A 26,440-nucleotide genomic window follows, 5' to 3' on the forward strand; every position below is an offset into this window, starting at 1 on the left:
CCTCCTCAACCTGTCTGCAGCCTTGGACACGGTTAGCCACAACAGTCTCCTCCAACACCTATCCTCCATTGTCCAGCTGGGTGGGACTGCCCTCACCTGATTCCATTCCTATCTATCCAGTCATACACAGAAAAGCTCCTGCAATGGCTTCTCTTCTTGCTCCCGCACTGTTACCTCTGGAGTCCTCTAAGGATCTATCCTTGGCTCCCTCCTATTTCTCATCTAAATGCTGCCCCTCAGTGACACCATCTGAAAACACATCAAGTTTGACATCTACGTTGACGACACTCAGCTCTACTTAGTCACCACTACTTCTCTTGACCCCTCCACGGACTCTGATTTGTCACGTTGCTTGCCTGATACCCAAGACTGGATGAGCAAAAACTTTCTCCAATTAAATAATCGGGATGACCAAAGCCATTGGGGGAAAAATTTGTTTGCTTTGCGCCTCCCGTTGGGGCGCAAAGCAACTAGCGCCCAGGCACGGCGGCACCGCCGCCAACGCCTCCTGCGAAATTCAGCGGGAGCTTAACGGCGGCGGTAACAGTTAGCGCCCCGTGGCGCTGCGCCGCTGCCGGCGACGTCATCGCCTTGCGCAGCACCCCGGCCGCAATCTTCGGTAGCGCCCCCTGACCTACCGCCGGATGCCATGTCCGACAGGGTCAGGGGAGCCTACCTGCGGCTGGGGCAGCGCTGATTAAAGGCGAGGTGCTGGGCGGCCATTTTTGTTGCTGGCCACCAACCAGCACCTGCCCCCCTTGCCGTCCCCGGCCTTCTGAGCAGCGCCCCCCACCGCGCCCCCCCCCCGCCGCGGAGTGCGGGTTGCGCTCCGTGAGCCCGGCACTTATCGAGTGCCAGGCTCTTTTGCCGGCACTCCGATCCCTGGTGGCCCAGCTGGGCCCCGGGTCGCGCTGCGCTAGGCCCCTCCCCTTTAAGAAGGGGAGGAAGGCCTGCAGTACTGCGGTGTGACGTGCCGAGGGAGGCGGGGCGCTTCAAGTAGCACCCAGCTTCCCTCTTGGGGCGCTACTGATGAATTTCAGCTGCGGGGGCACGACTCCCGTCTCTCCCCGTGGTCAATGTCAGAGGCTGAACCAGACTGTTTGCAAACTCAGCGTCCTATCTGACCTGGAGCGGAGCAGCCAACCCCAAATCCTTTCCATCATCATCACTGCCTACTTGCATCACCGTAACATCGCCTGTCTCTGCCCCTGCCTCAGCGTATCTGCTGCTGAAACCCTCATTCAAGCCTTTGTTACCTCTAGACTTGACTATTCCAATGTTCTCCCGGCCCGCCTCCCACTTTGCACCCTCCGTTAACTTGAGCTCATCCAAAACTTGCTGCCTGGAAGGGGGTGCGAGGGGGGAAAAGAGAGCTGTAAAGGGAGTGGGGGTGGAAGAACGTTATCCAGGCCTAACAGAAGGCGGGAGAACGTGATCTATCTTCCCATCTGGATCATGTTCTTGCTCTCATCTCACCAGCGCCCCCCCCCCCCCACCATTAGACCTGGATCACTTTCTTCCCCCCTCTCCAAACTCCTCTCTCGATCTCCTCTCCCCCCGATTCTCTCTTCCCCCTTCAATCTCCTCTCTCCCACCCTTGGATCCCATCCTCTCCCCTACCCGATCCCCTCTCTCTCCCCTCCCCTTCGATCCTCTCTCTTTTCCACTTCGATCCCCTCTCCTCTCTCCCTCCTGGCCACCAACAGATCCCGACCTTCTCTGCACAGAGCCGAGGAAAGAGTGACCGTGCAGGCCGCAGCCGCTGCACTGTTTGGTACTGCGCATGTGCAACCGGATCGAGTGCGCATGAGCTGTACGAAACGGCCACGCATGCGCAGAGTCAAAAATGCATTGCAAATAATCACGCCACTCCTTTAAGGCGTTCCTTAAAACCTACAGCTGACTAAGCTGTCCTAATATCTCCTTATGTGGCTCGGTGTCAAATTACATCTAATAACACCCCTGTAAAGCACCCTAGGACATTTTACTATGTTAACAGTGCTATATAAATGCAAGTTGTTGTCAGATTGCTTGTCTGATACCCGATCTTGGATAAGCCACAATTTGATTCAGCTAAACATTGGAACACTGAAGGAATCATCAGCGGCTTCTACCACAGACTTTGTAACCTTACCAGACTCTTTTTTTCCCCCCAGCCACAGAGTCAGGATGAACCAGCCAGATAACAAACTTAGCAACTGACTTAGCTGATGTCAAGTTCAGCTTCTGAGCCAATATGCTTTCCATTGCAAAGACTGACTACTTCCACCTCTGTAACATCACCTGCCTGCACCCTTACCTCAGCACATCAATACGTCTTTTGTCACTTCCAGACTTGGTTGCTCTAATGTTCTCCTGGCCAGACTCCAGTTCTCCACTCTCTGTAAACATCAGCTCATCCAAAACTCTGCTGCCCATATCCTATCCTGCAGCAAGTCCCACTTGCCCATCAACCCTGGCCTTACTGAGCAACATTGGCTCCCAGTCCTCTAACATCTCAAATTTTAAATTCTCAACCTTATATTTAATTCTCGCCAAGGCATCACCCCTTTCTATTTATAGTTTCCTGCAGTGCTACAGCCCCCAAACTCTCCATTCCTGCATCTCCATTGGCGATTGCCTCATGCTTTGAAATTTCCTCTCTAACTTCCTCTCTCTCTCTCCACGTACCTCTTCTCCTTTAACACCTTTTTAAAAACTCACCTTTGACCAAGCTTTTGGTTACACCCTCTAATAGCTCCTCTTTTAGCTCAGCATCTATTTCTTTGCTTTACACCTTTATAAAGCAAATTACAACTTTTTTCTACATTAGAGGCACTATATAAATGCAAGTTATTGTTTACAGCAACTCTGTGAAACACAACAGCTTCAACGGTACTTCAGACAAATATGTTCACATCACACTTAAAAATGGTGTACAGACAGGAAGGAAAATATACAAAAGATTCTGGTTGCATTTCGGATAGTCCACACGTTATTCAGACTATTAATAAAGATATAAAACAGCCTCTCTGCTAGCATTTTCTTTGCGGCCCTACAGAAAGAACATACTGTGCGATCTTAACCTGGTCTTTCTGTAAGTTTGCATCTTCGAGGAGTTGCATGCTGTCTCGAACCTTGGCCACTGCCTCATATTTCTCTTCCTCCGCCTTAGCACATTTTTCCTGAAGTTCACCAATTTGCATCTCAAAACCAATTCTTTCCTTTCGCAACTGCTCTGCATCTTGTGCAGCTGCACGCAGTCTGCAAAAACAATGTTAAAATCCATAATAGAATGCAAGAATCGTAACTTCTGACAGCAATCACTTCAAACGCACTATTAAAAAAATGTAATTATACAAGTGTGCTGTGACAATGAGATGTGCTACGCAAAAATCTTGCAATTACAAGTAAATAGAATTTGAAAATCTGCAACATTTTTTTTAATATAGTAAAGCAAACAAAATAAAGCAATTTTGCATTTTCCAGGCATGCAAGCGTGATCACAGAAGATCCAATAGGATTAAAATTTTAATTTTCACAAACGCAAACGTACTCGTAGATAGATCATTCATAGCAGTCTGTTTGCAGAAAGCATAACAAAACACTTAAGTATTCTTAATATTGTACTATGAAGAAAAAAAGCAGAGATTATGAAAGTAATTACATTATGCTTGACATTTTTCAATTGGCATAGGTTAATTTACATGTAAATATCATGGGAACATAGGAACAGGAGAAGGACATGCAGCCCCTCGAGCCTGTTCCGCCATTCAATTAGATCATGGCTGATCTATATCTTAACTTTTTTTTTTATATTCGTTCCTGGGATGTGGGTGTCGCTGGCAAGGCCAGCATTTATTGTCCATCCCTAATTGCCCTTGAGAAGGTGGTGGTGAGTCACCTTCTTGAGCCGCTGCAGTCTGTGCGGTGAAGGTACTCCCACAGTGCTGTTAGGGAGGGAGTTCCAGGATTTTGACCCAGCGACGATGAATGAACAGTGATATATTTCCAAGTCAGGATGGTGTGTGACTTGGAGGGGAACTTGCAGGTGATGGTGTTCCCATGCACCTGCTGCCCTTGTCCTTCTAATTGGTAGAGGTCGTGGGTTTCGGAGGTGCTGTCGAAGAAGCCTTGGCGAGTTGCTGCAGTGCATCTTATGTAGATGGTACACACTGCAGCCACGGTACGCCGGTGGTAGAGGGAGTGAATGTTTAAGGTGGTGGATAGGGTACCAATCAAGTGGGTTGCTTTGTCCTGGATGGTGTTGAGTTTCTTGAGTGTTGTTGGAGCTGCACTCATCCAGGCAAGTGGAGAGTATTCCATCACACGACTGACTTGTGCCTTGTAGATGGTGGAAAGGCTTTGAGGAGACAGGAGGTGAGACACTCGCCGCAGAATACCCAGCCTCTGACCTGCTCTTGTAGCCACATTATTTATGTGGCTGGTCCAGTTAAGTTTCTGGTCAATGGTGACCCCCAGAGAGGGAATGGGTGACCACCAGACAGAAGAGGAGGACTAGGCAGGTAGTGCAGGAGTCCCCGGAGTGCATCACGCTCTCCAACCAATATTCTGTTCAGAGTACTGGTGAGGGTGATGGTTCCTCTGGAGTGTGCTGCCAGAGTCAAGTCCACGGGTGGCTCAGCTGCACAGGGGGGGGGGGGGGGGGGAGGAAAAAGAGTGGAAGAGCAATAATGGTAGAGGATTCGATAGTTAGGGGAGCAGACAGGCGTTTCTGCGGCTGTAGACGTGACTCCAGGATGGTATGTTGCCAGGGTCAAGGATGTCACTGAGTGGCTGCAGGACACTCTGAGGGGGGAGGTTGAACAGCCAGAGGTCGTTGTCCATATCGGTACCAACGACATAGGCAGAAAGAGGGATGAGGTCCTGCAGGCAGAGTTTAGGGAGCTAGGATAGAGATTAAAAAGCAGGACCTCAAAGGCAGTAATCTACGGATTACTCCTGGTGCCACGTGCGAGTGAGTACAGGAATAGGAGGATAGAACAGATGAATCCGTGGCTGGAGAGATGGTGCAGGAGGGAGGGCTTTAGATCCCTGAGGCATTGGGACCGTTTCTGGGGAAGGTGGGACCTGTACAAGCCGGATGGGTTGCACCTCAACAGAGCCGGGACCAATATTCTCGTGGGGAGGTATGTTAGTTCTGTTGGGGAGGGTTTAAACTAGCTTGGCAGGGGGATGGGCACCAGCATATAGGAGTAGAAGAGGAATAAGGTGCATAAAAGAGTGATTGTGTTGGATAGTACTAGAGGTGGTAGTAGTACCATATTAGATAGGTGCAGACTAAGAAAGACTACGAAAAATGGGTTTAGAAGTGTGGTGAATAAGGTTGGTGAGCTACAAGCAAAATTAGCCGTGTGGCAATATGATGTTGTGGCAATAACGGAAACGTGGCTTAAAAATGGTGAGGACTGGGCACTTAATATTCAAGGGTACAAGGTATTCAGAAAAGATAGGGAAAGAAATCCCCACATCTGACCTTATGATGGAGAGGTGGTCATTGATGAAGCAGCTCCATATACCTGCCTTGGTTCTGTAACCCTTAATACCCTTGCCTAACAAAAATCTATTAATCTCAGTTTTGACATTTTCAATTGACTTAGCCTCAATAGCATTTTGGGGGAAACAGAGTTTCAGACTTCCGCTACCCTTGTGTGAAGAAGTGTTTCCTGACATCACCCCTGAATGACCTAACTCTAATTTTAAGGTTATACCCCTTGTTCTGGACTCCCCCCACCCCCCTGTTCCTCCACAGCTCCTAGCTTCTCGCTTATAACTGATAACTTATCCACGGAGCTCCTCCATAAAAAATATGGTGTGGAGATGCCGGAGTTGGACTGGGGTGGACAAATGTAAGAAGTCACACAGAATCAGTCTCATTCCTGGACACACGAATCTCCATCAAAGACGGACACCTCAGCACTTCACTCTACCGCAAGCCCACGGACAACCTCACGATGCTTCACTTCTCCAGCTTCCACCCTAACCACGTTAAAGAAGCCATCCCCTATGGACAAGCCCTGCGAATACACAGGATCTGCTCAGACGAGGAGGAACGCGATGGACACCTACAGACACTGAAAGACGCCCTTGTAAGAACGGGATATGACGCTCGACTCGTCGATCGACAGTTCCGACGGGCCACAGCGAAAAATCGCATAGACCTCCTCAGAAGACAAACACGGGACACAACCAACAGAGTACCCTTCGTCGTCCAGTACTTCCCCGGAGCGGAGAAACTACGCCATGTTCTTCGCAGCCTTCAACATGTCATTGATGACGACGAACACCTCGCTAAGGCCATCCCCACGCCTCCACTACTCGCTTTCAAACAGCCGCCTAACCTCAAACAGACCATCGTTCGCAGCAAATTACCCAGCTTTCAGGAGAACAGCGACCACGACACCACACAACCCTGCCACAGCAACCTCTGCAAGACATGCCAGATCATCAACACAGATACCATCATCACACGTGAGGACACCACCCACCAGGTACATGGTACATACTCATGTGACTCGGCCAACGTTGTCTACCTCATACGTTGCAGGAAAGGATGCCCCGGAGCATGGTACATCGGCGAGACCATGCAGACACTGCGACAACGGATGAACGGACACCGCGCAACAATCACCAGGCAGGAGTGTTCCCTCCCAGTCGGGGAACACTTCAGCAGTCAAGGACATTCAGCCTCCGATCTTCGGGTAAGCATTCTCCAAGGTGGCCTTCGAGACACACGACAACGCAAAATCGTCGAGCAGAAACTGATAGCCAAGTTCCGCACTCATGAGGACGGCCTCAACCGAGATCTTGGGTTCATGTCACGCTACATGTAACCCCACCTGATGCAGGGTCATCCAGACTCGAGTCGACATTGGCTTGTTCTCTCTACACAGATGCGGCCGGACCTGCTGTGATTTCCAGCCAAAAAAAATGTTTTTTGTCTGTTTTTTTGTTTTTCATACAGACCCCAGCATCTGCAATATTTGACCCCTTGTGACCCCACCTCATTGTTCTTTGATGTAATGTTTCCCTGACTGACCTGTTTGGACACCATTCACACCTTTGACTGCTGTGATTATCTCTCTGCCGAGGTGTGATAAATGGCAGTTGGAAACATTACCTGTAAACATCGGACATGATTCTCTGACTATATAAGCTGTGTCTTTATGCATTTCTCCACTTCACCTGACGAAGGAGCAGCGCTCCGAAAGCTTGTGATTTCAAATAAAGCTGTTGGACTATAACCTGGTGTTGTGTGACTTCTTACATTTGTCCATAAAAAATAAACAATGCAGATTTTTTCATGAATAGGTCCATTTCCTTTGTGTGACGAAGGAGTTTCCACCTTCTGAAAGTCTTCAAGTTATGCTATTGAACAGTGTAACAATTGCAATCATTTAGCTAACATTTCACCTTTGGCCTCACTGGCACAATGCACTACACTCAATCTTTCTTGTAAGTGGCATAGCAAACATTCCTCGATGGCTGCCATGTTTGCCGACATAACAACAGTGATTACCCTTCAAAGCAATTAATTGGCTTTGAAGCACTTTTGGATATCCTGAGGTTGTGCCAAATGCTATATAAATGCAAGTTCTTTCTTTCATGTTTTTATGGTTTCTACTTTTTGATCCCTTTATGTCCCCCACAGTCAATAGGCTGTCAACTCTCACCTTTATGGCTCGAGCGTGAATAATGACCTGTTGGGCAAGTTATGGGGGGGGGGGGTGGATACCACTGCCCACAGAACCATATGTAAATCGGTGATATTTTGGGATGGGACAAATTATTAAGTTCAATTTTTATTATGAAATCTGTTGCATCATGGACTCATACAACTTCCATATAGAAGTACCAATAAACTGGTATTTGTCCAAATTGCCCTAAAATCTATTATATCAAATGTAATATTTCCCCACGGATTAATTTTTCTAAACTATGCTCAACTCAATCTTTTTCTTTAATAGGTTATGCACCAACAGAAACTCTGGCACTATTTGCCTCTTCCCTGCTACCTGCATCTATGGAGATCTAATCAAATTGAAACTCCTTTGTAATTTACAAGAATGAGCAGATGATGAGCTATGTTATTTTCTGTGCAGTTTATGTAAGATTTAAAGAAGCATTTTTTTGTTCTGGTAAAATTTCATCACAAAGTTTCATAAATACTGCTGTACAGCACTTTAAGTAATCAGCAAATCTGACATTTAAGACTGATTGTCAGGCATGTAAATGAACAGTGATAGGTCAGTGTTAAATTATTAAGGAATTGCACAATGCTCTGATCTCATTTTTTCCTATGTTTATGTATTTTATTGTAAACTGAATAACAGCACAATTAATTAATATAATTCATAAATTAATTACATCAGAATGGAAAGTAATTTCAGACTGGTTTGGGGGATCTTTAAACCACCAATAATCTTTAATCCTTTTAATTTTTTGCTCAACAAGGAACACCGCATCAAATTTAATTTGCAACTTTAAATAAATATAAATTAATAATTAGAAGCTTATCCCTTCTGTATTTTTCTACATACTAGGGGTAATTGAACTACCTGTACTTGAGTCCGAGCAATCTGGTTTATAAAGCCCAGGCAACTTGGTTTCTAGTTGCACTTTATACTTCTTACCACCTGGTTTATTCTATTCGAATTTCATGAGCCTGAAGGTTTGGAAAGGATAGTTCTTAGTGGTGTTGCAGCCTCATTGGTGGATAAGTCCTAACACCTAGATCTGTAAGTATCAACAGTTTGAGATAGAAACATAGAAGATAGGAGGAGTAGGCCATTCGGCCCCTCGAGCCTGTTCCATTTAATGAGATCATGGCTGATCATCCAAACTCAGTACCCGGTCCCTGCCTTCTCCCCATATCCCTTGATCCCTTTAGCCTTAAGAAATATATCTAACTCCTTCTTGAATATATTTAATGAATTGGCCTCAACTGCCTTCTGTGGTAGAGAATTCCACAGGTTCACCACTCTCTGGGTGAAGAAATTCCTCCTCATCTCCGTCCTAAATGGCTTACCCCTTATCATTAGACTGTGACCCCTGGTTCTGGACTCCCCCGCCATTGGGAACATCCTTCCTGTGTCTAGTCCTGTTAGAATTTTATAAGTTTCAATGAGATCTCCTCTCATTCTTCTAAACTCCAGCGAGTATTCAAATTAAATTCAAATTAATGAGAGCATGAATTCATTTTTATACGATGCCTCTGAGGGTCTATGGTATACACCTAAATGGCCCAGAAGACAAAAAGCTTGAACACTCCTCTAAATAACTCACATTGCATCCTTTGGAGACTGTAGTGGCAAACAATCTCGTTAATCTTTGGATGTCGCAAAACATCTAATGTACAAAAATGATTTCCTAAGATATAGATATCAATCATAATTTAATTAAGTAAACTCTAATTATTTTAATGCTATTGGGCTACTTTATTTTAAAGTTGCTGTTTGGGACAGAATTGTTACCGTGGTTCTCAAAAATTCTAAGTACCTTCTAAAAGGAGCTAGATGGCAAATTATTGTTATCTGATCATAGGTTGCAACTAATAATTGAAAGCTGGTAAATAGGCTTGAGTGACGTGGCTTAATTAACTTGCTCCAGCATCAGGTGACCTGTTGTTAGTAATCAAGTAGGGAACCTGCTACGGAGTTTAATGTAAAATAATCCAAGTGTTCAATAATGTGTATCAAAGGATTTGTGCAAGCACCTATAATTGCTTGCAAGCTTGTACAATGTTAAAGAAATATTTAATTCACTTAGTTTCTGTCTTACCCTCTTTACTATCACCAAGGTTAATGTACTGTATAATATTTCAGTGTGGTCTTAGCTGTAGGTAACCTGGCCAAGTGCAGGCTTTAAAACACCACTCTAGAGTTACTCGTCTACGTTTGAATTAATTAGCAAACGTGAGAATAGCAAGGTTCGCACTGTTGGCAGTGTTTGGTGCAGTAACACAGAGTGCTACCTGTGGATTTGACCTACCATTATCCACAGGTAGCACTCTCAATCTGTTGACTGAAGCAGATGCTTCCGGGGGCAGCAGGGCAATAGGCAAGTTACCCCGTGCTAATTTGTGTGCCATCCTTAGCTCATTATATTGAGCAGCAATATAAGCTCGGTGCCCGTCCATCTACATTTACATTTGGGGAACAGATGCTGGTTGAGAATGGACCCGAATGCTGTGTATAAAAAATACATTTAATTCTGAATACCTTTTAATAAAAGTTTTAAATGAAAAATGGATTTGCAAGCTTATGGACAAAAACTGTATGTTAAAGAATCTGTTACTGCAAGATTGTGTAATACCTGGCTTCGAACTGGGCTACAGCAGATTGTAACTGCTGCAATCGTTTGTCTGAGGCTTCCTCTCTCCCAAGGGCAGCTGAAGCTTCCTCCTCCTACAGATAATGAAAAAGCCACACAGTTCTGAGATGAGCACAATTATTTTTAACTAAAGTTTATGTTTCTACATTAACGTGTAGTTACCAATTACAAGCACAACATACAATACAGGAAACAAAACGCAATAGCTGTTTCCTCCCATTACCACCAATACCTGAAACCTCCTATCCAAACTTACAGCTGCGCAGGTCTATATTGGGTGATAGAGGATGAACTGAAATGTGGATTTTGGGAGTCACGAAGGTGGTTCAATAGCAATTTTGTTTCTGCTGAGGTACAAAGCTAAAATCCAAGCTCAGCAATAAAACCTGCATAGGCAGATTGGTGGAGCTGCTCCATTTATGTATGTTGATGAGCACTCCACCAAATGAACACTAATAAGCACATATAGTGCTTCTTTATTTAAAATTCTGAGCACATAAGTTGCACGTGTCTATTTGCAAACTGCGGATGTATGTACAGCTCTTGATTGGAATACAGCCAGTACAGTAAGGGAACAAGTGGAAGGGGCCAAACAAATGGAAAGTAAATGCAGTTGTTCAATGGAAATTTGGAATGTAGTGTCTACTTGAGTGCAAATCAACATCATCACAAGATATGCAACAAGAACAACAAGTAGTTATATAGCGCCTTTAATGTAGTAAAAGTCCCAAGATGCTTCACAGGAGCGTTAGCAAACGAAATGCGACACCGAGCCACATAAGGAGATATTAGGGCAGATGCCCAAAAGCTTGGTCAAAGAGGTAGGTTTTAAGGAGCGTCTTAAAGGAGGAAAGAGAGGCAGAGAGGTTTAGGGAGAGAATTCCAGAGCTTAGGGCCGAGGCAGCTGAAGGCATGGCCATAAATGATGGAGCGATTAAAATCAAAGGTGCTCAAGAGGCCAGAATTGGAGAAGTACAGATATCTCTGAGTGTTGTAGGGCTGGAGGAGATTACATAGATAGGGTGGGGCAAGGCCATGGTGGGAAGTTTGTGGCAATGTGCAATTCTCAATGTGTGCATTTTATAGTTGCAAACTAAGGCTGGTACTCGGCATGAACTGAATTAACTTTTTCCACTATATATGGGGTATAAGTACCCAATGTAGTAATCCATCTTTAAATCTAAACTGCCTAATCATTAACAGACACCAGTGACTTAGCACTGGTATAATTTTAAGGCTTGTGTTAATTATCACAATATTGAACTACATCTGTACAAAACCAGTTTTTAAAAAAAGCCAACCAATTCCTTGGATCCTCACTTCGTGACAGTTTTATAGCTGTACCATCAGCATATCAGCAAAGCAGATATTAATGGTATACACTCCAACATGCCCACAACATTTGCTCTGACTTAAATCTGTTGTCTGAGGGAATTATTGACCTCAGCTTTGTTCAAAACATAATGAAATTCAAATATATATAAAAAACGGAGCCAGCTCAACAGTGTATGTGAAAATCCCAGCAGGTGTTTTCTTTGATGTGTGATAACAGATTTCTGAAAACAGATGTGTGTGCATTTTATTATACTGCCAATTGGAGGATAGAAATGGACCAGATGTCTTTTGAAACCCAACCTCTGGGTGCTAATTCAGTCCTGACATGAAGTAAATCCAACACCATGGCATATTTATTTTCATTTTTTTTCTTTTTCCACTAGTCATTCACCTTTACTCCCAGCCAGTTTCCTTTCTCTGCCCATTCTTCACAAGTGAATCTAGAGAGTCCAGCAGGCTATTCGACCACATAGAGAATTACAGCGGCACCCAATCCCACCCTCACGTGATAGTTATCATAGAATCATAGAAATTTATAGCACACAAGGAGGCCATTCGACCCAAAAAAGAGCTATCCAGCCTAATCCCACTTTCCAGCTCTTGGTCCATAGCCTTGTAGGTTATGGCACTACAAGTGCACATCCAAGTACTTTTCAAATGTGATGAGGGCAGTGAGTTCCAGATCCCCACCACCCTCTGGGTGGAAAAAATTCTCCTCAACTCCCCTCTAATCCTTCTACCAATTACTTTAAATCTATGCCCCCTGGTTATTAACCTCTCTGCTAAGGGAAATAGGTCCTTTCTATCCACTCCATCTAGGCCTCTCATAATTTCATACACTTCAATCAAGTCTCCGCTCAGCCTCCTCTCTTTCAAAGAAAACAACCCCAGCCTATCCAATCTTTCCTCATAGCTAAAATTATCCAGTTCTGATAACATCCTTGTAAATCTCCTCTGTACCCTCTCTAGTGCAATCACATCTTTCCTGTAATGTGGTGACCAGTACTGCACACAGTCCTCTAGTTGTGGCCTAACTAGTGTTTTATACAGATCAAACATAATCTCCCTGCTCTTATATTCTATGCTTCGGTTAATAAAGGAAAGTATCCCATATGCCTTTTTAACCACCTTATCTACCTGTCTTGCTGCCTTCAGGGATCTGTGGACATGCATTCCAAGGTCCCTCTGTTCCTCTACACTTCTCAGTATCCCACCATTTATTGTGTATTTAATTGCCTGGTTAGCCCTCTCCAAATGCATTAACTCACACTTCTCCGGATTGAATTCCATTTGCCATTTTTCTGCCCACCTGACCAGTCCATTGATATCTTACTGCAGTCTACAGCTTTCTTCCTCACTATCAACCACACGGCCAATTTTTGTATTATCTGTAATCTTCTTAATCATGCCCCCTACATTGAAGTCCAAATCATTGATGTATACCACAAAAAGCAAGGGACCCAGTACTGAGCCTTGCAGAACCCCACTGGAAACAGCTTTCCAGTCACAAAAACATCGGTCAACCATTACCCTTTGCTTCCTGCCACTGAGCCAATTTTGGATCCAACTTGACACTTTCCCTTGGATCCCATGGGCTTTTACTTTTCTGACCAGTCTGCCATGTGGGACCTTGTCAAAAGCCTTGCTAAAATCAAACCCATCAACCCTCCTTGTTACCTCCTCAACAGATTCAATCAAATTAGTCAGACACGACCTTCCCTTAACAAATCCATGCTGACTGTCCTTGATTAATTCATGCCTTTCTAAATGACGATTAAAACTGTCCCTCCGAATTTTTTCCAACAATTTGCCCACCACCGAAGTTAGGCTGACTGGCCTGTAATTACTCGGTCCATCCCTTTCTCCCTTTTTAAACAATGGTACAACGGTAGCAGTCCTCCGGCACCACACCTGTAGCCAGAGAGGATTGAAAAATGATGGTCAGATCCTCCGCTATTTCCTCCCTTGCTTCTCTCAACAGCCTGGGATACATTTCATCCAGGCCTGGCAATTTATCTATTTTCAAAGATGCTAAATCCTTTAATACTTCCTCCCTCACTATCTCATCTAATATTTCACACTCCTCCTTAATGACAATGTCTGCAACGTCCCTCTTTTGTGAAGACAGACGCAAAGTATTCATTAAGAACTTCGCCGCCACATACAAGCTTCCTTTTTGGTCTTTAATAGGCCCTACTCTTTCTTCAGTTATCCTCTTGCTCTTAATGTATTTATAAACCATCTTTGGGTTTTTCTTATACGTGCATACTTCCAGCACATGTCACTAGCTACCTGGCCAGCAATGCAGTTTTTAAATTGTTGGCCTTTGTGGAGATTAGGGAGATATAAAAAATAAAAGGGTGGCTAAAGTGAACATTGGTCCCTTAGAGGATGGGACTGGGAAACTAGTGGTGGGGAACATGGAGATGGCAAAGATGCTGAACAAATATTTTGTATCAGTCTTTACAGTAGAGGACACTAAAAATATCCCAACACTGGACAAACAGGGGGCAATTGGGGGGGGGGGGGTGGGGAGGAGCTAAACATGATTAAAATCACTAAGGAGATGGTACTCAGTAAAATAATGGGACTTAAGGCAGATAAATCCCCCGGACCTGATGGCCTACATCCTAGGGTCTTGAGAGAAGTGGCGGTAGGGATTGTGGATGCATTGGTGATCATTTTCCAGAACTCCCTGGACTCAGGAAAGGTCCCGGCAGATTGGAAAACTGCTAATGTAACACCCTTATTTAAGAAGGGAAGTAGGCAAAAAGCTGGAAACTATAGACCAGTTAGCCTAACATCTGTGGTTGGCAAAATGTTGGAGTCCATTATTAAGGAAACAGTAACAGAGCATTTGGATAAACATAATTTAATAGGACAGAGTCAGCATGGTTTTACGAAGGGGAAGTCATGTTTGACAAATTTGCTCGAATTCTTTGAGGATGTAACATACAGGGTGGATAAAGGGGAACCAGTGGATGTAGTGTATTTGGACTTCCAAAAGGCATTTGACAAGGTTCCACACAAAAGATTACTGATCAAGATAAAAAAATCACAGGATTGGGGGTAATATACTGGCATGGGTGGAAGATTGGCTATCTAACAGAAAACAAAGAGTTGGAATAAATGGTTCGTTCTCGGTCTGGCAATCAGTAACTAGTGGTGTTCCGCAGGGGTCAGTGCTGGGACCCCAACTCTTTACAATCTATATTAACGATTTGGAGGAAGGGACCGAGTGCAACATATCCAAGTTTGCCGACGATACAAAGATGGGAGGGAAAGCAGTGAGTGAGGAGGACATAAAAAACCTGCAAAAGGACATAGACAGACTAAGTGAGTGGGCAGAGATTTGGCAGATGCAATATAATGTTGGAAAGTGTGAGGTTATGCACTTTGGCAGAAAAAAATCAAAGAGCAAGTTATTATCTAAATGGAGAGAAACTGCAAAGTGCTACAGTACAGAGGGATCTGGGGGTCCTGGTGCATGAAACACAAAAAGTTAGTATGCAGGTGATCAGGAAGGCCAATGGAATCTTGGCTTTTATTGCAAGGGGGATGGAGTATAAAAACAGGGAAGTCTTGCTGCAGTTATACAGGATATTGGTGAGGCCACACCTGGAATACTGCGTGCAGTTTTGGTTTCCATATTTAAGAAAAGATGCACTTGCTCTCGAGGCAGTTCAGAGAAGGTTCACTCAGTTGATTCCAGAGATGAGGGGGTTGACATATGAGGAAAGGTTGAGTAGGTTGGGACTCTACTCATTGGAGTTCAGAAGAATGAGAGGCGATCTTATCGAAACATATAAGATTGTGAGGGGGCTTGATCGGGTGGATGCGGTGAGGGTGTTTCCACTGATGGGTGAGATTAGAACTAGGGGGCATAATCTTAGAATAAGGGGCTGCCCTTTCAAAACTGAGATGAGGAGAAACTTCTTCACTCAGAGGGTAGTAAATCTATGGAATTTGCTACCCCAGAGCACTGTGGAAGCTGCAACATTAAATACATTTAAAATGGAGATAGACATTTTCCTAGCAGATAAGGGAATTAGGGGTTACGGGGAGAGGGTAGGGAAGTGGACGTGAGTCTAGATTCAGATCAGCCATGATCCTATTGAATGGCGGAGCAGGCCCGAGGGGCTGTATGGCCTACTCCTGCTCCTATTTCTTATGTTCTTATATATTTATTCTTTGATAACATCATTGCTATGGTCCTATTCTCACATAGCAGGCAGCGTGATAAAATACAAATATTTTACAGCCTGCAAATCAGAAATTTTTCTGTTTCACTTATTTTAAATAGAAAAGGAACACACTTCAGGAGGAGCACTGCTTTTGGAGGAACAGCATTAAAACAAGAAATTTAAAACTGCAACATAGAAACTTCTCTTCTGCATGAGTTTCCTTATTCAAGACAACATGCAGGTACATAAATCTTCTCGTCATTTTTGTACCTCAAGTACAGAACATTTACGTACATTTCTCTGCATGTCTTCTTGCATACTTTGCATCATTTTGTTCATTTCCTCCACTTTCAAGGTTGCTGTTCGCAAGTCCAGTTTTGCTTTCCTGTACAAACAAAAGTTTGAACAGTTTCTGCAACTGTTATGTGCACTAGAACATAGATTATGTTGATTAAGTGTTAGCTTCGTTCAGTTGACAGGACTCTCCTCTGAGTCAGAAGGCCATGGGTTCAAGCCTCACTTCAGGACTTGAGCACATACTCTAAGCTGACACTTCAGTGAAGTATTGAGGGAATGCTGCTTTGTTGGTTGTGCCGTCTCTTGGACTTGATGCTAAACCAAGGTCACGTCTGCCGGTTCAGGAGGATGTAAATGATCTCTGTCAGAAGGACAGCTTTGTCGATGTTCTTCCCTCAACCAAAAAAAAAAAATCATCTGGTCATTCATCTCGGTTGCTGTTTGTGGGACTTCACCGCGTGTATTGGGTGCCACATGTGGCAACAGTGACTGTATTTCAAAAGTTGGTTGTAAAGCACTTCTGAGATATGCTAAGGGTATGATACACGAGCTTTATAAATACAAGTACATTCTTTGTAGAATTTTACCTTTTAATGTTAATTACCTTATTAAGACTGATATAGCTGTAAGAGAGTGAGCAGAATGGGTCGCAATCGCTTCCAGATTTGGAATTTTGTCTCGTTTCATTTTTAATTAATGAAGCAGATGGTAACTTCTGAACCTAGATCAGCTTGGGTAACTGATTTAAATTGCTAATGACAACATTAATGTAAATAACAGGTGTTTCTTACTAACTGAACAAGTTAGCTGTGTTATTGTTCATGTCTGGGTACATCTAAGTTAACAAACAGAATTTTTCTGGAAAATTGATGGGGTTTGGATTTTAGCAGGCACAAATTTCATTTATGGATTGTGGAAATTCTGTTATGCTGCACTTTGGCATAACATATTTTAAAACAGATATTGCAGATCTCAACTGTAATACTTTTGTGCTTCATATTTCTATTGGGAACATAGAAACAGGAGTAGGCCATTCAGCCCATCGAGCCTGTTCCGCCATTCAATAGACCACGGTTTGGCCTAGAAAATCACAAGTGGGTGACAAAGGCCGACATATGATACAGTAAGTACCTTTGTTATCTTAATGTTCCCGCATAGTCCATAATTAACGTTGACTGCCATTATCACTATATCTGCTTTAGAGTAGGTATGCAATTATTTAGACTTTGATGCTCAACCTATACAGTAACCAAACACTATCTACCTTTGTTCAGCAAAACATGGACCATACAGAGGTTTCCATTTGTGGGGAAGACCAAATATATAGGACATAAATACAACATAGTTACTAATAAATCCAATAGGGAATCCAGGAGAAACTTCTTTATCCAGAGTGGTTAGAATGTGGAACTCGCTACCACAAGGAGTAGTTGAGGCGAATTGCATAGATGCATTTAAGGGGAAGCTGGATAAGCACGTGGGAGAAAGGAATAGCAGATTATGCATCTAGTCTGTCCAGTCCTGCCAGAATTTTATAAGTTTCAATGAGATCCCCTCTCATTCATCTAAACTCCAGCGAGTACAAGCCCAATCGTCCCAATCTCTCCTCATACGTCATTCCTGCCATCCCAGGTATCAGCCTGGTGAATCTTCGCTGAACTCCTTCCATGGCAAGAATATCCTTCCTCAGATAAGGCGACCAAAACTGCACGCAATACTCAAGATGTGGTCTCACCAAGGCCCTGTACAACTGCAGCAAGACATCCTTGTTCCTGTACTCAAACCCTCTCGCTATGAAGGCCAACATACCATTTGCCTTCTTAACCGCCTGCTGCACCTGTATGCTTATCTTCAGCGACTGGTGCACAAGGACACCCAGGTCTCGTTGCACTTCCCCTTCTCCCAATCTATTGCCGTTCAGATAATAATCTGCCTTCCTGTTTTTGCCAAAGTGGATAACCTCACATTTATCCACGTTATATTGCATCTGCCATGCTTCTGCCCAATCACCCAACCTGTCCAAATCATCCTGTAGTTTCTCGGCATCCTCCTCACAGCACACAGGCCCACCCAGCTTTGTGCCATCTGCAAATTTGGAGATATTATGTCTAGTTCCCTTGTCTAGATCATTAATATATATTGTGAATAGCTGGGGTCCAAGGACCGATCCCTGCGGTACCCCACTAGTCACTGCCTGCCAGTTGGAAAAAGACCCGTTTATTCCAACTCTTTGCTTTCTATCTGCCAATCAGTTCTCTATCCAAGTCAATACCTTGCCCCCAATCCCATGTGCCTTAACTTTACACACTAATCTCTTATGTGGGACCTTATCGAAAGCCTTCTGAAAGTCCAAATACACCACATCCACTGGTTCTCCCTTATCTATTTTACTAGTTACATCCTCAAAAAATTCCAGTAGATTAGTCAAGCACGATTTACCTTTTGTAAATTCATGCTGACTTTGTCCGATCCTGTCACTGTTTTCCAAGTGCTCTGCTATTACATCTTTTATAATGGACTCTAGCATTTTCCCCACTACCGATGTCAGGCTTACCGGTCTGTAATTCCCCGTTTTCTCTCTACCACCTTTTTTGAATAGTGGGGTAACATTAGCTACCCTCCAATCCATGGGTACTGTTCCAGATTCCATCGAAAGTTGGAAGATGATCAGCAATGCATCTACTATTTCTAGGGCCACTTCCTTAAGTACCCTAGGATGTACATTATCAGGCCCTGGTGATTTATCGGCCTTCAATCCCATCAATTTCCCTAACACCATTTCCCTACAAATACTGATTTCTTTCAGTTCCTCCCTTTCATCAGACCCAATGTTCCCCGACATCTCAAGAGGAACTGCCCTCCAAAAGTGGTCTAATTAGGGCACTCCACTGAACATTGGAACTCATACCAGCAGTACCTCCCTTATGTCAAGCAGACCTGACCATATGGTGATTGTTTGAGAAATTCCTCAACCTGATATTCCATCATGGAGATGCCACACTTTCCACCATTCCCTATGAAGATCTGCAAGGCCAACTCAAACATTCTACCATACACCCTTGGTACTATAACCAGGAGAGCACAGATGGCACCATGACAGTTATGTACTAACAGGGTCAGAAGTATACTATTATAGGTGAGAATACCAGAAAATTTGGAACAAAGGCAGGTAAATAGAGTTGAGGTACAGATCAGCCATGATCTAATTAATGGCAGAATAGGCTTGAGGGCCTGAAATGGGCTATTTCTGTTCCTATTTTCCTGATACAGAGTAGGCACATAATTCATTCATTTGAAGAATGAAATAGTTTGCCCCTTTATTACATATATTTCTGAATATGAAGAGGCAGTAAGTTTAAGTAATGGGAACACTTGTTGGCGTGCCACAAGACAGGGTTTAGGAAGACTCCATCCACTTAGTGCCAACTGAGCTGGACTTAATTGGATCAGTTTACCAGTTAGTGAAGTAAATTGGTATTTCCCCCCGCCCCCAAAAGCTCGTTTCCAATATTGGAAACAGTTGTTGGAAACTTTTGACATTCAGCCTCAACAGACAGACAAGTGACCCACGCAGCTGGCAGTTTCGCTGTGTTCTTTTGTCAGAAAACTTTCCAAGTTGCAGAATTTTGCCTCCAGTGTAAAATACAGCACAGATCATGTGGAAACGGACATATTCCCGCCCAACAATTCTGGGAACAGGTCTTTGGAAATCCTTGGCAGAATCTCCAGAAATGGCAGTTTAGCATACCTGTTTATATTTGAAACAAAAACAAAAATGACTGGAAATGCACAGCATGCCCATCAGCATCTGAAAGAGATGGAGTGGTTAATGGTTGTAATGAAAGGTCACCCCCGAAATGTCAAGCTATTTCACATAGCATGCAATTCCAGCATTTCTGATTTTTAATTCAGATTTCTGGTATTTGTGTTTTATCCTTTTAATAGATTTATTTACTGGGTCATTTTTGAATACTGGTAAACATTCACTGTAGTATTTTCTGATAAAATGTGTGTACTTGATTTTGAATATGATGGAACACCTGGTTTACGGCGAGATTATACATACCTCAACTCTTTGTGGTGTTGCTCCAGTTCCAAATTCTGCTCAGTCACTGTATTCAGAAACTGCTGATTCGTCTGTTTAAAACGGGGATAACAAAAAGCTACGTTATACATTTCTAGGCTCATATGATGGATTAATAACCTACGACAAGTTTAGGAAAATGCACAATCTCCATGCTATTTAAAGAACAAAGTAGTCTGCTTCATTTAAAAAAAATATTGCAGAAACAAAAACAGCACTAAAATTTATGAGTTCTAGACTCAAATTTTCTTAATATCAAAAGATTACACAGCTTTTAACAGCATTTGCGTCATTATATTGCCACTGCATAACAATAGATATCTTTACTCAGTTCAAATGTACAAATAATATTGGTATTAAGTACTTTAGTCTATATCTACTTTTGTTGACATAAAAGTAGGAAGAAATAATGCTGTTTACAGTAGTCTAGAAGAGGAAAGAACTTGTATTTATTTAATGTCTTTGCATCCACAGAATGTCCCAAAACGCTTCACAGGTAACAAATTACTTTTGATGTGCATTTACTGTTTTGTAGGCAAATTGGGCACAACAAGGTTCCTCAAACAGCAAAGTGATCAATGACTAGTTAGTCTGGTTGGTAATGTTGGTTCAGGTAAGAATATTGGCCAAGTCACTGGGAGAACTTCCTGTTCTTCAAAAAAAGGTGTCGTGGGGTCTTTCACCACCACCTTGATCTGCCCTGCCGGTTCCTCCAGTTCCTGCTCCTCCTCCTCCTTCCTGCTCCTCCTCCTCCGAAGAGGCTGTGCGCTCAGTGTCTTGCTCCTCATGCAGCGCTAATCCTCGCTGCTGCGCTGTGTTGTGCAGGGCGCAGCAGACCACGATGATTCTGGAGACTGTGGCTGGTGCGTACTGAAGGGCTCCGCCAGATCTGTCGAGGCATCTGAAGCACATTTTCAGCATGCCTATTGTCTGCTCTGGCACATCTGGTGAAACAGTGGCTTTCATTACACCTCTCCTCCGCCTCAGTACTTGGCCTCCTCAAGGGTGTCACGAGCTAAGTCTTCAGTGGATCGCCCTGGTCTCCAAGCAGCCAGCCAGAAAGTCTGTTTGGAGGAGCGAAGAGCTGAGGAAGGGTGGACTGGCGAAGGACAAAAGAGTCATGGCAGTTGCAGTTCCAGGGAATTTGGCGCACACATGCATGATGATCTTCCTATGGTTGCAGACCAGCTACACATTGAGGGAGTGGAAGCCCTTGCGGGTGACAAAGACTCCTGTGTTATGATGGGGTGCCCTAATGGCCACGTGTGCAGTCGATGACACCCATGGGAAGCCAGCCAGTCTGGCAAAGCCGAACGCCCGCTCAGTAACATTGGCTTCATCAGTGGCAAAGTTGATATAATTGGCTGACTTGTCAAAGAGGGCATCGGTGACCTGTGTGATGCATCTGTGGGCAGCCGACTGTGAGATCCCACAAATGTCTGCTGCAGATCCCTGGAAGGAGCCTGAGGCAAAGAAGTTGACTTTGACAGCCACTGGTGAGGTGTGTCCACCCACTCCTCTGGGCTGCAGGTCTTGCTCCAGTAATGTGCAAATGTCTGCGACGACTTGGTGCAATAGCCTTAGCCTCGTTTAGCACTGCTGCTGAGTTATGTTGAGAAAGCTCATCCTCTGCCTCTATACCGTGTTGGGGGTACCGCCTCTGGCTCGGTGCAGCCCTGTGCTGATGCCCTCTGTTCTGTGCAGCATCTGGTCATTGAGGAAAAATTTGGTGGTGGTGTTGTTGGTGCTATTGGTGTGCCTGGTGCTGCTGGTGTTGGGGCTCATCGTGGTCCGATTCTGAGGACCAAGGTGAGACAGTATAAGCGGCACCCATGCTGATAGAATAGGTGGCAGGTCAAGTAGAGATGAGAGAAGGAATCCGTCAATGATGTGATAGGTTCTACCAATGAGGCGAGACTGGATGGCAACCTGTAGAAAGCTAAATCTGTGCTGGGAATGCAGTCAGCAACAGCTTCTGCCTGAGGAAAGTGATCAGCTGCGAGATGGGAGCTTTTATAATACATTTCACGTTGTCAACTAATCAGCTGGATCAGTGGTTACCGAGCTGCGTGAATCCCATGGTCAACGCGCTTAAGGGTCTGACAAGAAGTTGACAACAAGCTGATAATGATTTGAATTATGTCGCCCGCCTCTGCCGTTCGGGTCGCTGCTGCACCGGCAAACACGCCAGAGGGAAAGGCGCGTGGGGGTGGGGTGGGGGTGGGATGACAGCGGGTTCCAGACCCGCTCCAACTTATTTCAGATTTCGCATCCGACCCGCCTCCGATCACACCCGCACGGACCCCAGAAAATTCCAGCCTTAGAGAGAGAATTCAAGAGCTTGGGGCCTAGACAGCTGAAGGCACAGCCACCAATTGTGGGGTGAAAGAGGTTGGGGATGCACAAGAGGCCAGAATTGGAGGGACACAGCGTTCTCGGAGGGTTGCAGGGCTGTAGGAGGTTACAGAGATAGGGAGGGATGAAGCCATGGAGGGATTTGAACACAAAGATGAGAATTAAAAATTTGAGACGTTGGTGGGTTGGGAGCCAATGGACGCCAGAGAGCACAGGGGTGATGCATGAACGGGACTTGGTTCGAGTTAAGGTATGGGCAGCAGAGCTTCGGATGAGCTCAAGTTTATGGAATTGGAAAATGGGAGGCCGGCCAGGAGAGCGTTGGAATACTCGAGTCTGGAGGCAACAAAAGCATGGATGAGGGTTTCAGCAGCAGGTGGGCCGAGGTGGGACAGAGATAGGCAATATTACAGAGGTGGATGTAGGCAGTCTTAGTGATGGAGAGGATATGGGGTCGGAAGCTCAGCTCACTGTCAAATAAGACGGCAAGGTGTGAACAGTCTGATTCAGCCAGAGACCGTGGCTCAGGATTCTGTAGCTAGGGAATGGAGTTTATGGCAGGGGCATCGGTGAGGTAGAGTTGTGTATCGTCACTGTACATGTGGAAACTGACATTGTGTTTTCAGATGATGTCGCCAAGGGGCAGCATGTAGATGAGAAATAGGAGGGGGCCAAGGAAAGATCCGTGGGGGGACTCCAGAGGTAATGGTATGGAAGCAGGAAGAGAAGCCATTGCAGGAGATTCGCTAGCTACGACTGGATAGACAAGAATAGAAGGCAGTCCCATTCAGCTAGACAACAAAGGAGAGGTGTCGGAGGAGAATATGTGGTCAATCGTGTCAAAGGCTGCAGGCTGATCAAAAAGGATGAGGCGGGATAATGCACCATGTTCACGGTCACAGTGGATGTCATTTGTGACTTGATTAGGGCCGTTTCAGTGCTGTGGCTGGAGCGGAAACCTGACTGGAGAGGTTCAAACATGGAGTTGCAGGAAGGATGGGCACGGATTTGGGAGGTGACAACACATTCAAGGACTTCAGAGGAAAGGAAGGTTGGGGATAGGATGGTAGCTTGCAAGGACAGAGTAATCAAGGGTGGGTTTTTGAGGAGCAGGGTGATGACGGCAGATTTAAAAGAGAGTGGGACAGTACCAAAGGAGAGGAAACCATTTAACAATATCAACTAGCACGAGGGCCAGGAATGGAAGTCGAGTGGTCAGCAGTTTAGTGGGAAAAGGGTCGCGAGAACAGGAGGTAGATCTCATGGACAAGATGAGCTCGGAGAGGGCATGAGGGGAGATAGGAGAGAATCTAAAGAAAGATGTGAGTTCAAGGCTAGGGCTGGGGGGGAACCTTGGTGGAAGTTTGACTTGGTGGACTAGGGAAAGTGAGGGATGCAGCAGAGACAGCTGAACGGATGTTCTCAATCTTAGTGATAAAGAAGTCCATGAGCTCCTAGCACTTGCGTTTGGAGGGGAGGATGGAGCGAGCAGAGGAGACAGGTTTAAGGAGACAGTCGGGGGTTATACTGGCATTCCAGGATGATCCCGGAGTAGTGAGCAGTTTTGGCAGAGGTGGGGTTTAAACCCACAACCTTCTGCTTAACATCTTAAGTGGCTCGGTGTCAAATTTTGTTCGATGACGCTCCTGTGAAGCGCCTTGGGACGTTTTACTACATTAAAGGCACTATATAAATGCAAGTTGTTGTTGCTGACTCAGACAATATTTTACTACTGGGCCCAGCTAGCACTTGGGAAAAAAAAGATTAGCACTAAAGCTATTAAATTGGCTGGTGAGATAAATTGGCAATCATAAGCTCTTGGAATACAATTTACCAATTAAAAAATTAATACCAAAATCTTTTCCAGAATTATTTTCCATAGAGTTCAGGATGTGAAATCGAAGGTTGAGTTAGATACTACACGAGCATTTTCCAGATGTTTTGCCTTACCATTTTTAGTTTTTGATTGGCCAGTTGAAGCTGCTGAGTAAGTTGTTGGGATTGTGCCAACTGTTCCTGAAACAAAAATACCAAAGAGTTATGACTTGCTGGTGGTTCTCAAGAGAATGTAATTTATCAAGCACTAGTTAACAGTTACTTAATAATAACTTGTTTCTTTTTTTTAAATGAGGCAAAGGTCTTCATACATTTCTACAACAGAAAAATAATGTTCATTCGACTCTATGAAATACCAAAACTTTAAGGACGTCATACTTTCTGTTGTTGTTGGCCAAAGACATGATTCTGAGCCTCTGACACGTGATCTTGATACATCTGCTGCGTTCGATCTAAAGCCTGTGCAAGTGACTGCCCTAACCCCAAGGCTAGGTCTTTTTCCTAAAATGCAAGACAGACCCGTTAGGAAAGTAATTTTCCATCAGCAAGGAAATCTAGAATGGCAGCATTTTATGGACTGGAAGTGACACGGTGTTTGATTTCACTTTAAGCTAAATGCCAATATGGAAACTGAAATTTCAGAGATGCATTGCAGTGTCGGCGCTCACTCAGATCCAGTAATTTACTGAAGTCTTTTTGCTAATTCACTAATTTTACTCCTCATTACAGTAAAATTATAATGCGAATGTTGAAAATGAGATCTTAAAAACCGGAGTGCAAAGATAAACAACAAAAGAGAAAAATACAAAGTATGAGCAAAATAGTGGCTCTTTAAGGGGCTGTGCGGGCCATTCAAAATACCACACATGCGTGGTTTTTACGTTGAAAAGCTGGCTAGCCGGCTGCAGGGGTTCCCTGGAGTGCTGCACGGCCGTGTCTACCCTTCAAAACTGATCAATTGTTTGTGAATTGTTTTGGGACTTCATATGGACGTGTGGTGCTATTTTAATGCGAGCCTTTCAGAGGTACCAGAAGGAATGTAGGAGGAATAAGCTCACCAATCCTCAATACCAAAAGTATGAGTAAGTGGCTGTACTGTCAGATGTGAGGTCTGGCATGGATGCACAGAGATTTCTGGTAGTCAAGGTGAAATTCTAGACAGTGAAGAATTATTTGAGGCCCAAGAGCAACTCTAAGCACCAATAAGGGATGGTAGTTGCACATACATCTGCTTCAAATTCACGGTGAAGAATGAGGTCGTAAAGAAGGTTTGCACCAATGCAGACTTTATTTAAAATATTTTTAAAAATCAAAATGCAAAACAACCAGGCATACAGTGAAGTCAAAATGGAAACTGAATTGTATGATTCACTGTGAAGACACAATGTACTTCTCATATATTGTTCCATGAATTAGACTACAGCTTGAAAGAGAAATTTATAAACAGTTGTATAGGATTAAAACCGATTTTAATTGTTCCACCATTGGCGGCTGTGCTTTCAGCTGCCTTGGCCCCAAGCTCTGGGATTTCCTCCCTAAACCTCTCCTCTATGTTTCTATAGGGACAGAGTACTGAATTGAATGATCAGCCATGATCTCATTGAATGGCGGAGCAGGCTCGAAGGGCCGAATGGCCTACTCCTGCTCCTATCTTCTATGTTTAAGATGCTCCTTAAAACCTACCTCTTTGACCAAGCTTTTGGTCATCTGTCCTGATAGTCCTTCTGTGGCTCGGTGTCAAAAATGTTTTTATTGTTATCGCTCTTGTTAAGCGCCTTGGGACATTTTGGTACATTAAATGCGCTATATAGATTGTTGTTGTTGTTGTTGAACATTTCAGATTAGATGTTAAGGAAATGCTTTATTTTTGATCTAAAGCTTCTACAGGAAACTCTTTTTTATCCGGCACCAACGAGACCAGCGTGGTGCCGGTTGATCAAAAAGTCCGGATTACAGAGAGGTATACTTAGCAAGGTATGAGAGCCCCGTACACGGCCACAGGTGCAGGAGCCCCGGT

At 44.2% G+C, this 26,440-nt stretch overlaps 1 protein-coding gene across 9 annotated transcripts in view; it reads right to left on the reverse strand.

Annotated features, from left to right (window-relative positions):
• sclt1 (sodium channel and clathrin linker 1) overlaps window positions 1-26,440 on the reverse strand; it is a 126,636-nt gene that overhangs the window by 58,005 nt on the left and 42,191 nt on the right. For 8 of the 9 annotated variants that reach the window (XM_086008431.1, XM_086008383.1, XM_086008422.1 and 5 more), the window contains 6 exons: window positions 24,802-24,924; window positions 24,538-24,603; window positions 20,215-20,285; window positions 16,146-16,236; window positions 10,315-10,406; window positions 3,066-3,243 (listed from right to left, as the gene is read on the reverse strand). In XM_086008431.1, coding sequence (XP_085864557.1) covers window positions 3,066-3,243; window positions 10,315-10,406; window positions 16,146-16,236; window positions 20,215-20,285; window positions 24,538-24,603; window positions 24,802-24,924 — 621 coding nt within the window. The remainder of the gene's footprint in view (window positions 1-3,065; window positions 3,244-10,314; window positions 10,407-16,145; window positions 16,237-20,214; window positions 20,286-24,537; window positions 24,604-24,801; window positions 24,925-26,440) is intronic. The other variant, XM_086008448.1, reaches the window with a different exon arrangement.

The sequence above is a fragment of the Somniosus microcephalus genome, chromosome 2 (genome assembly GCF_052327205.1).
Source record: "Somniosus microcephalus isolate GS21.2 chromosome 2, FLI_Smic_1.0, whole genome shotgun sequence".
NCBI lineage: Eukaryota > Metazoa > Chordata > Chondrichthyes > Squaliformes > Somniosidae > Somniosus > Somniosus microcephalus.